Here is an 11,920-nt window from a genome sequence, read left to right as displayed (position 1 = left end):
GTGAGCCGGGAGAGGGGTCGCTGCGGCCGGCCAGCGCTCCGTGCGTGCCACGCACCGTCGATTGGCTCCGTGCACTTGCCCGCGGCGGCTCGGGAGGCCCCAAACTGCCCGGGGTCCCCCATTTGCAGAGGGGGGCGGTTTGAAGTCAGTCTGCACACCCCAGAGGAGCGCGCCTCCTGCGCCCTCCGCACGCCATCTGTCCAGCTGGCCGCTCCAGCTGCAAGCAGCCAGCTGCCACGTATCCTCCTCCTCGCAAGGCCTACCCGACATCGCGCCCTCTCCGAGAACCCCGAGTCCCAAGGTTCTGTGAGCTCTTTCAGCGCATGCGGCACGTGTTCTGGGCGCGGGGGGTTTGGGCAGGCAGAACATTGAGCAAGAGAGCCAACATCCCTGCCTTCGCCGAGCCCGTGTTGATGAGGAGAAAAGAGACTAGTAAACAGGTAAAACAGGTAATAGTGAGAAGTGCTATGGATAATGAGTTGGAGGTGGGAACTTACCTGAAGCTCTGATCTGTAGATGACCCTTGATCTGATGCCTCTTAGCCAGACTCGAAAACGCAGGGAAAAAGGATTCCCGACAGAGGGAAACAGCAAAGATGTGAGGCAGCCAAGGGCTTGGTCTGGTTAAGGAACAGGAAGGTTAGTGTGGCTGAGCAGAGCAGGGCTGGGTGTTATAGATGAGGCTGGAGGGATGGAGAGGGGCTCCGTGGTGTAGGGCTACAGGGCCTATTGTGAGCTTGAGTGGCCTGATCCTGATTTACCTTTTGAAAAGGCTACTCTGGTGGCTGTGCCGAGAATGGACTGTAGAGGGGGCAAGAGCAGAAGGTAATGTTTGCAGTGCTTGTCGTTCTGTCTATATACTATGTTGCATGTGTGGATTTAGCAGGTGTACTGTGTGTATCCACTGTGCTCCAAGCAATGGGCTAGGCAGTGGGCATGTGTTAGTGAACAAGACAGACATAACTTCCGTCTTACAGCTTTGAGGGAGACAGGCTAATGATTTGGTTATAATCAGAGGAGGCTATGGATACAACTGGGGGTTCAGAGAAGAAAACCCTAAGGGAGGGCTGTTTGAGGTGAGCTCTAAGGGATGGATGGGGATTAGCCACATACTGGAGGAATCTGCATGTAGGAAGCCCTACTGTGTCCCTGCAGCGTTCACACACTGGGAGCTCCTGGAAGATTGTGTGGGCATCTTATTCATCTCCGTATCTTCAGTGCCTGGTGCAGTGCTGTGCACTCAGATGGCAAGCAGGCAGTGGCTTCCCAATTAAAATTCGGTTTAGCCAGGGTTGCTTCAGGGTCTGCCCTTGGGAAGTCTTAATCTCAAAAAAAGTTCCCTTCATAGATCATGTGGTGATTTGTTCACATTAAATAGGAAAGGCTTGGGGTGCCTGGGTAGCACCTGGGTTGGTTAAGCATCTGACTTAGGCTCAGGTCATGATTTCACGGTGCTGACCGCTCAGAGCCTGGAGACTGCTTCAGATTCTGGGCCTCCCCGTCTCACTGCCCCTCCCCTGCTTGTGCTCTGTTTCTCTCTCTCTTAAAAATAAAATAAAAACCTAAAAATTTTTAAAAATAGGAAAAGTCTTCTCCCCTTTACTGCCCCTGTAGCCATGCACCTGCGTATTGCTTCAGACTTCAAAATTAAGTTGTCACATGACAGAGTCATTTGTTTACATCATGCGAAACAAGGATGGGAACAGATGGAAATCTTTGGATTCGTTGCGTAGCATCTCACAGAAATCAAGCAATGTCATCAGGAAAACCTTAAGTATGGGTAGAGATTACATTTGAGAACTTAGAAGTGTTTTGTGACGTGTGCCCTGAGAAAGTAAAACCTATTTTAAACTTTTTGTTTAGAAATCTCAGTGCTTGTGGAGGTTTTGAAGTTTGTGATGACATGGTGACTAAGGATATCATGACTCCTCTGGTCGCTCTGCTTAAAGAGGTAGGTGGTTTGAAAAAGTATCTTNAACCGCGAGATCATGACCTAAGCGAAAGTCGGACGCTTAACCGACTAAGCCACCCGGGCGCCCCCATTCTATGGACATTTTATTTCTTTTCCTAGAAACATAGATTTCTCCTCATTATACAAGTCTCAATTATTTTGTCCCCACTATTTTTTATTTATCTGCTAGTTGGAAAAGACCTTTCTAAAACTATAGACTGACTCCTTTAGACCTTAAGTTTTGTAAATAAAAATAGTCTTTACGGATTGCTTACTTTTGTGTCAGGTGGTGTTTTTTGTATTATTTAATCCTTCCGGCAGTCCTGTTTGGAAGGTGTTAATTTTACAGTTGAGAAAGCTGAGGCATGGACTGGGAATTTGCCATGAAGATTACATTAAGTTTTCAAATTTAACATCACGCCAACCTTATTGCATGACGTAGTTCGGGAATTAAGGCGCTCTCCAGGGTACTTCTAGTCTACTATTCTGTATTGATGGGTAACTTTTATTTAAGGCTTTATAAAGAATATCTGGTTTTGATGAGAGGCATCAGTCTTATTCTATTGAGGGCATTAGTTCTGAACTGATGGTAATTTTCCCCACAGGGGACATTTGGTAATGTCTGGAGACCCTTTTGATTTGAGGGTAGGTGTTGGCTACCGACATGCAGTGGGTAGAGGCCGAGGATGCTGCTAACATCCTACAGGGCACGTGTCAGCCCCACAACAAGAATCATCCTGTCCAAAATGTCAGTGGTACTCAGATTGAGAAGCCTGGCTTTAGAGGGGGCCATGGGCTGTGCTACAGGGCAGTCCTGCCCCAACTTTGGAGCCAGAATACATGGATCTGAATCCCAGCTTTACCGTGTATTAAGCTACGCCTTCCACAATCTCCTGGTACCTCGGTTTCCTATCTGTAGCAGAAGATTGGGAATAATAGATCCTTTGCCTCACAGTTTGTGACCAGGACTAAATGACTTAATATAAAGTGCTCACAGTAGTGCCTTGTACATAGAAGGCCCTAAGTAGATGTTAGCTCTTCTGTGTGTTACCTTTCTGTGCCTGATTTACTATCTTCATTGCGTTATATAAAATACTTTGTATCGATTCTACATTTTAAAGTGTTAAATGCTTTGTATCCAGTTTGTATAATTACTCATGAACTTCTCGTGTCTGTGTTTCTTCCCAGAAGGGAACAGGAATGTGGGAAGCAGACTGTTTATGAGACTTTGATGAGCTCGTTAACCACTATAATTTCTGATGTTTAGTTTTTTTGATTCTTCACTGTCATTAGCCTTTTTGTTTAATTATTCTTTTGAACCAGGGCGCTAATCATGACATTTGGTTGCAGTGTAGTGCCGGACTGGATTCAAATGAGATGTCTCCACAGGAAAAAAAAGATCAGAACAGAAATTCTATTGAGAACATAGCCAATGAGGCCGTGAATGTGCTGTGGAATATATGGTAAGGTGCTTTCTAAACACAGCCTCCTGCTACAACACTCCTCAGGCTGCTGCTCGTTCTGTAAAACTGGAGAGGGATCTCTGTTCTCCTTGGTGGGCCCATGATCTTAGGTAATCTAAGATCAACCCTCCTTCTCAAGCGTTTTCCTCATAGCATCACTGTATCTTTTTTTGCTTTATGACTTTTGTCTCCAATCATTGCTGCTGACAGAAATAAGAGGAATCATGGCCATTACCATCTGTTACACCCCGGTTCTCTCCCACTACCTGCATATCCTTGAGCTGTCGTTGTCGTAAAGCTAGTTGGGCCCCTGTGCGGCAACTGCTTCAGTCTAGCACCTGGGACGAGATGGGGCCACACACCTTGGCTGGTGTTTTACTCGTCTACCCTAGCAGGTGCCATTTGACAGGGAGGTGGATGCCTAAGAAGAGCTCCCTTGGCCCCGGTAGGAGGAAAGCCATGCTCTCCATGATTGCAGCAGTGGTGGGTGGCATGGGCTTGCTGTTAGGAATGGAAATGGCTAGAAACACCACCTGGACTTAATTTTTCCTACCCTATTTTATGTCCCACCTTTCTAACCGGATTGTGTCATAGTTCCTTATTTTCTAGTCAGCAGTGATGATACCTTCTGACCTAAAAGCGCATGTATATCTTAGAAAACAGGACTAACTTGGATCCTGAAAAGCTGCCCACCTAGCATTCTGAACTTGCCTATGATTTCATTTCAAACTGGTGGGTGCATTCCATCAGGAAATTGGAGAGATCAGATTTGAGGAAATGAGCAAGTGAGTGGGTCCATTTTCCTGTGTACCAGATAACTTTAGCTTATTTATTGTTAGATTAGAAGTTTTAAAAAATTTTATTTGAAAAGAGCCTGAAAAAGTAGTCTCCACAGTGTCTCTTTCCTGAACGCTTATGAGCCCTAACAGTATCATTTCCAGTTGTCATAGCTCTTCACATTTTTGTCTTATGCTTTATATTTTAAATCCTATATAAGTTAGATGCACATGTATATATTTGCAGTTACTTTAACACATGTGTGCCTTATATTCCTGACTTTATCTGATTCCACCACGACAGCTTGAGGGTGGGCTCATAGCAGTGCTGTAGTAACAAGATGGGTAGGTAAGTAGACAGACAGAGAAGCAGGCAGAAAATAGTTTTTCTCTAGATAACAAAATTGAATTTCGTAATTGAACCACCTCTGTTTAATAACCTGGTGCACACTGTTAGTGTATCGTGTACATATGTGGTTTGTACAGAGGGATACTTTTCTCTAGAAACATAGATAAAATTATTAAAATTAGCTCTTTTTTACCCTGTATTTAGTATGTATGTTTACTAATAACATTCTTAATGTTAATTCTTATTTTTTTATTAAAAGGTAGTGTAGCTTCAACTATATTTATAATAGTAATTTCTCTTCTGCAGACTGCAAATTCTCCTTGTTGTTTATAGTAGCAGTCTAGAAAGGAGTGAATAAAATTTTTTTTCTTTAAAATTTTTCCTTTTTGTATTATAAGCGTTAGAGACCTTTCATCCTCACTCTAACTTACTATTTCTGTTACACAGTGGAAGGAACGGTAGGCTGGACCCAAGGAACCACCACAAAGAAAATGTGTGATCTTTGGCTAGATCACTCCATCTTTTGGGGCCTGGGTTTCCTCCTGTATGAAATGAGGATTAGAAGTAAATGATAGTGATTTCTAAGATCTCTTCCAGCTCTAGCTTCACTGGCATGCAGGTAGAGGTTGGTTAAAATGTCCCACTGTGTTAGACATAATAATAGAGATTGCTAGTTCTGTTTATGTCTAGGGTATATGAATGGGCTTTGGTTTCTTCATCTCTAAAAATGGTGCTTGACTCCAGTTCTTTAGTTTTTTATAAAGCCTAATTTATCTTTTCATGAATTTCTGTGGTTGATTTCTTAATGTTAAAATGTGAATAGTAAAACTTTTTTTTCCCCCTTCAATTTAGTGAATGCAGTAGTAGAGCAGTGTCTATATTCAACAAAGAAGGGTGTTTGGAGATTGTATTAAAGTATTTAAGTAGGTTTTCCACCAATGTTGACCTGGCTATTTCAGTAGGTAAGTGAAGAAAAGGTGATGATTTATTAAGTATGTATGGCCTTATTCAAAAATTTATATTCCAACATAGAATGTTTATTCTACAGGAGTGATTTTTTTTTTCATTATATATAAACGTGTAATCGAGTTCTGTTTGTTCTGGATCTTTTAAAATCTGTGATTCATAACTTTACTTACTCATACGGTTTTCCTGCTCTTCACTCTGAAAGGGAGGAAGGTAATTATGTGAGCAGGTGTGGGGTTTCCAGTGTATTACCATTCTTAGAAGGCTTTATTAATTCTTGAAGCTTTCATCTCCCATTTACTGAGAAGTAGTAACCCACAACTACCACGCCTTTGAGCCAAAATTAATTGGAATCTAGACTTATTTAAATGTCTTATGCCACTATCTCATACTCCCAGCAGAAAACTGGTAACCTGTGTGTTTTTTGAGAGAGGAAAGTAAGTGATTGAAATTTCATGGAGGCCTGCTTCCCTTCTGTGAGACAGGGAAAACAGGCCGGCAGCTACAGCTACCTTGCCTCCCTCACTTCTCTCTGTGGGGTTAGAGAGCCATCATGAAGAGCCCTGTCCATTTGAGGAGACAGACTGGAGGGTGGGTGGCTCCACAGAACTCTGGGGAGAGTGAAGAAATAATTAATGCAAAGCATTTCTTTTCTACCCATTATAATGACCAGATCTAGCTGTCCTTTAATTATGCCTTTCTCCTGGCATGGACTGTGTTTCCTCTTGCTGATGCTTCTCTTGGCTTTAATGGATACTTTTAAGAGAACAGGAAAAAAAAATAGTGGAATAAATAATATTGGTAAAAGTTTTTAAATCAGTTTCTCAAAATGGAATCTTTGGCAGAAGGGTGATTTATGAGTAAATGTGGATTTTAAAAACAGCTGAGCTAGGAAATTGGTAGGTGGCTTTTAATCTCAGAGGACAGTTTTTCTTACAATGAGAGAAATTCACAAAAGTTAGTTAATAGCTTTTAAAAGAAAAACTTCACTTCTGTTTTTATATCTTTACTTTTGTAGATTTAGTTATTTAAAAATTTGTTCCTCTAATAAATTTTAAAAAATGGATCAGAATAAAGTAATTTTGAATTGTATAATAGTGTTTTATTTCTGCATTTAGCTAGATTCATGATTTTTTAAACAAATGTCAAGTTACGTTGGTTTGAAAATCAAGCAGGTTCACATGGTAAAGTGAATCCTGAAATACCATTCTATATATTAATATGGCTTTCTTTGCTCTTGAATTGTCTTTATGGTAGCAACCAGTTTCTCTTGGCTTTTACTAACATAAATTTAGTCTCTTAATGAAAACAATTACATTTGTGTGTGTGTGTAATTATGTATTCGTATACAAATGTGTTTTGGGAACCAAACTAGATAACAGCAGTAGCATATTTTTGACTAATTTGGATAGGCATGGTCGACTTTGAAGTTTGGAAACCTGGAAAGAAATGGATTTGTTTGGAATACACTAAGAAAAACAAACTTGGACTCATTTCGAAATTTGTGCTTCAGAGGTCTCTTGCCAAACTTGTCAGGCAATCCCAGTTGTTTTGATACTTTCAGTTAATTATTTCTAATATGCTAGTTGTAATCCATTGTCTTGTTATAGTGCAAAGGAGGAGTTAGGTGCTAAATGGACCATATGTCTACTAATACGGTAGCCATCTCTCAGTTTACTCATTTTTATGTAAACTGCTTTTTTCTTTTTTTTCAAGTCTTTTTTAATGTTTATTTTTGATTGAGAGCGAGGGAAGTGGGGAGGGAGAGAGAGAGGGGGAGACAGAGGATCTGAAGCAGGCTCCAGGCTCCGTGTTGACTGCAGAGAGCCTGATGCAGGGCTCAAACTCACAAACTGTGAGATCATGACCTGAGCCAAATTTGGACCCTGAACCAACTCAACCTAGTCACCCCTAAAAATGCTTTTTTTCTTTTCTTTTTTTAAAAAGTTTTTTCTTAATGTTTTATTTACTTCTGAGAGAGAGAGAGAGAAAGAGAGTCAGTGTGAGCAGGGGAATGTCAGAGAGAGAGGGAGGCACAGAATCCGAAGCAGGCTCTAGGCTCTGAGCTAGCTGTCAGCACAGAGCCCAACGCAGGGCTCGAACCCACGAACCATGAGATCATGACCTGAGCCAAAGTTGGACGCTTAACCGACTGAGCCACCCAGGCGTCCCTGAAAATGCTTTTTTTTTTTTTTTTTCTAAAAGAATTATTGTTTCACTAGAAATAGTCCTAAGTTTTAAGGTCATGCTGAATTTAAAGGAAGCCAGAATGACCCCAGACCTGGGGCTTGTTCTTGACTATGGAGCTACTAAGAGTGTTGTCTGTGCACTGGCGTTCGGTCCATAGGTTGTTTGCTGCTGACCTGCGATAAGTGCAGAAATAGAGGAGAGACCTTTATAGATGTTCATAGCAGTTCCCCATTGTGACAGCATTTAAGAGCCTTTAGTATTGTATTTTTTTCCTTTTATATTGTATTTTGTAAAAGTATATTGTGTAAAGAATTAGCAATTAAGAAAAAGAAAATCTTTCATTGCACTGATTGTTTGAGAAGCCTCATTTGCGTGTATCATCCTTAAAGTAAAGCATGTCTATTTTCCAAAAGCTATATGTGTCTGAAGAAGTTGTCAAGATGCAGATGTTTTGTGATGAGTCAGGCTGGTGTAAATTACCCTAGCAGAATTCATCTGTTTCTTAATTTTTATCTTTACAGCGTATTGTTTGCAGACAGTGACTGAAGATAACCCAGAGCTGCTGAGCTCTTTCTCTGCCCCAGCACTGCATGTCCTGGAGTCGGCACTGCTTTCTCCTGTCAGTTCCATGGACTACATCCTGTTAAAGACATTGGTGGCAGGTAAAACTCAGCCATATGCAACAGTGTGCTTTTTTAGTAATTTGTAATGAGTAGAGATGGGGACCAAAACTCAATCATTGATTCATTTCACCACATCAGGACCTTCCAGGATGTGTCTGTTCTGAAAATTGTAATATTTAAGTAGAGATCCTTAATTCAAGAGGCTATGCATAGGGGCACCTGGGTGGCTCAGTCAGCTTTTGAACATCCGACTCTTGGTTTTGGCTCAGGTCATAACCTCATGGTTCATGGGCTCCTGACAACATGGAGACAACATTCTCTGTCTCTCTCTCTCTGTGTCTCTGTTTCTGCCCTGCTCATGCACTCTGTCTCTCTTTCTGTGTATCAAAATAAATTAATAAGCATTAAAAAAAATACATGTAACATAGAATTTACCACCTTGAGCATTTTTAAGTGTACAGTAGTGGTAAGTACATTCACACTGCTGTGTAACCAACCCCCAGGACTTTTCATCCTGTAAAAGTGAAACTCTGCACATCGAACAAGTCCCCATCTCTCCCTCCTCCCAGTCCCTAGCAGCCACCCTTCTACTTTCTGTTTCTATGAATTTGACTTCTTTAGGTGCCTCATATAAGTAGAATTACATGGTATTTTTCTTTCTATGGCTGGCTAATTTTATTATGTTTAAAAATATTTTTTAATGTTTTTTTTTTTATTTCTGAGAAAGAGAGAGAGAGAGACAGTGTGAGTAGGGGAGGGTCAGAGAGAGAGGGAGACACAGAATCTGAAGCAGGCTCCAGGTTCTGAGCTGGCTGTCAGCACAGAGCCCGACGCGGGGCTTGAACTCATGAACCATGAGATGATTACCTGAGCCTAAGTTGGACACTTAACCGACTGAGCCACCCAGGGGCCCCTAATTTATTCTATTATTTAAAAAAAATTTTTTTTAAGTGAGCTCTCCACCCAGCATGGGTGGCTGTTGAGTAATGCTGCTGTGAATATGGGTCTACACGTATCTGTTCGAGTCCCTGCTTTCACTTCTTTTGGGTTCATTCCAGGAAGTATTTTTATTTATTTATTTATTTATTTTTATTTAAAAAAGTTTTTTAACATTATTGAGAAACAGAGAGACAGAGCATGAATGGGGGAGGTGGGGGAGAGAGAGAGAGAGAGAGAGAGAGAGAGAGAGAGAGAGAGAGATGGAATCTGAAGCAGGCTCCAGACTCGAAGCTGTCAGCACAGAGCCTGACTTGGGACTCAAATTCACAGATCGCGAGATCATGACCTGAGCTGAAGTCAGACACTTAACTGGCTGAGCCACCCAATCGCCCAGGTGTTTTTTTTAGTCTAACTACTTAATGGCAACTCCTGTTCTGTAGAACCTGCTTTCTGGTTTGTCCACGAGGCCTTGGAATTTAGTACATTTAGTTTCATCCTGGAATATAAGAAGCTGTCTAGGAGGGCAGCTCAGGTTAAGATGAAAGAGAGTGAGGCAACTTAATCCGTTGTTTCAAGTGAAACTTGATCAGCCTTCTCTTGGTCTGTTGCTGTGTGGTTTATCAGAGAAAGGCATTGAGTGCCAAGGAAGGGAGATGATTGTGGGGGATGGTAACAAAGGGAGCTGCCTCTGTGCAAAGCATTGTTTTTTGGGGTTTTTTTTTGACATTTAATAAAAACTGAACAGAGGTGGAGGAGGGCTGGAAATTTTTTGAAATTCCACCTGAGCTTAAAGAACCAATCTCGTGGAAACTGGATTTAATAAAAGCTTTCACAGGGGAGTCCTTTGTCCTTACGTGCATTTTTCCCCCCCACCAGGGACAGTTTGGAACCTAAAAGACATTATTCCATCCAAGAGTCAGGCAGAAATCATAAATGCCATACTAAAGACCTTATCAGAAGTGTTGGATATGGATGCTGGTGAAATAGTTATTCAAATGAAGGAGGCTGAAACTCAAAGGTTAAAAGCGGCTGCAGAGACGGAGGAGATACGAGAGAATGCCAGTGGTGACAATCTGATTGAAGACGATGAAATGGAAGAAATTCCTCATAAAAGAAAAGTCAGAAGGAAAACTTTCATTTCAGATTTACTTCCAGTAAGTCAGATTGATGCTTGCAAGCCTGGATTAATATAGCTGTTTTCTTTTAATAGGTTGCCTAAACTTTCCAGAAAAATGTTACAACAGAATTAAGTATAAAGTGAACTCCAGTAAAAATCAGTCCTGTTTCCCCACTGACTCTCATGGTCACATTAGAAATCTACTCCCAAAAGGGGAAATGAAATTTATCTAAAATGAAACTTTAAGGGGCGCTTGGGTGGCTCAGCCAATTGAGCGTCCGAGTTCAGCTCAGGTCACAATCTTAACAGTTTGTGAGTTCAAGCCCGGTGTTGGGCTCTGTGCTGACAGCTCAGAGCCTGGAGGCAGCTTCAGATTCTGTGTCTCCCTCTCTCTCTCTGCCCCTCCTTCCCCCCCAACAAATAAACATTAAAAAAAAAAATTAAAATAAAATGAAACTTATATATAGAACATTTCGAAGCGGGGATAGACCAGTCCTTTTATAACACTTTAACATGCAGTCACTTTCCTAACTCCTGTGTGTCCCCTCTTGTTACATGCTCTGCCAGACCGTCTTCAAACTAAAGGAACTCTTACTTTGCTTGGCCTGTCCCCTTGCCTTCTTGTCTCTTTTACTGTAGTATTTATCCTTACCAAAAGAGCAAGCCCAGCTCTCGTTGGCCCACTGCTGCTGGGCAGAGAAGGTTGGGCACTTATGAAAATCGGTGGTGGTTATGGTTTGCCGAATGAGAGGTTGTGACACACTTGTGTTGGAGTAAAGGTGGGCAAACTCAGGTGCGGGGAGCGTTTCAGCAGAGCCAGTCAGCAGACATGGGGCCGTTCTTTGGAAAGACATCTCCCCCACGGAGGAGAGCAGGGAGCACGACAGGCTGGCCTTCTTCATTCAGCGGCACCTTTCCTGTGCTCCTGCTGTGTGCCAGGCACCGTGCCAGATGCTGATGCTAGAAAGACGATGAAGACGTTTTGTCTTCAGGGACCTTTTCCGGCTTGGGAGGACAGATGCAGAATTAGGACGTATTATAATGTGCCCGTGCTAAGAGCAGTGATGGGGCTGGGCACAGATTTGTGAGGGAGTGAAGAGGCACACCAGATCGATAGCCCTGATGGGAGAGGGGACGGAGCATTGGTCAGAGAAGGCTTTGGGGACAGAACACCCAGCTGTCTTAAAGGATGGGGCAGGAGCAGCACAGGTGGAAGCAGGTGTCCTTAGGGGCCCGGAGGCAGGGGCGGTCAGTGAGGCTGCTGACTCTCTTCATTCCGAAGGAGGCAGAAGAAGCCCGAACCGGAAGTGTGCCCTTCCCATGTGCCCTTCCCATTCCCTCGCACTTTGCAGCTCTGCATTTGGCTCGTCCCGATTGGTATAGAATGAATTGAAACGGAGAGCTGTCTTTAGTCAGAGCCTTAGAGTTGTGAGAAGTTTATGCCCAATGAAAATTCTTTCAATGGAATATACCTGAAAAGAAATATAACAGTATCCTACTTTGTGGGGTTCACGAAGTCTTGTAAAGCACGCATCGGTGCTGTTTCA

At 42.4% G+C, this 11,920-nt stretch overlaps 1 protein-coding gene across 3 annotated transcripts in view; it reads left to right on the top strand.

Moving 5' to 3' along the window:
- The first annotated feature begins 45 nt into the window (after window positions 1-45).
- HEATR3 (HEAT repeat containing 3) overlaps window positions 46-11,920 on the top strand; it is a 39,274-nt gene continuing 27,399 nt past the window's right edge. Inside the window, exons 1-6 of one of the 3 annotated variants that reach the window (XM_077751376.1) lie at window positions 46-440; window positions 1,863-1,950; window positions 3,301-3,413; window positions 5,391-5,500; window positions 8,216-8,356; window positions 10,133-10,410. In XM_077751376.1, coding sequence (XP_077607502.1) covers window positions 1,903-1,950; window positions 3,301-3,413; window positions 5,391-5,500; window positions 8,216-8,356; window positions 10,133-10,410 — 690 coding nt within the window. In that variant the 5' untranslated portion in view covers window positions 46-440; window positions 1,863-1,902. Of the gene's footprint in view, window positions 441-1,862; window positions 1,951-3,273; window positions 3,414-5,390; window positions 5,501-8,215; window positions 8,357-10,132; window positions 10,411-11,920 lie in introns of those variants that run through there. The other 2 variants (XM_077751375.1, XM_077751377.1) reach the window with 2 other exon arrangements.

Source organism: Crocuta crocuta, unplaced genomic scaffold (assembly GCF_008692635.1).
Source record: "Crocuta crocuta isolate KB4526 unplaced genomic scaffold, BGI_CrCroc_1.0 scaffold124, whole genome shotgun sequence".
NCBI classification, from domain to species: domain Eukaryota; kingdom Metazoa; phylum Chordata; class Mammalia; order Carnivora; family Hyaenidae; genus Crocuta; species Crocuta crocuta.
Note: the sequence above shows the minus strand (reverse complement) of the source record. Positions and strands in the feature narration are given on the sequence as shown.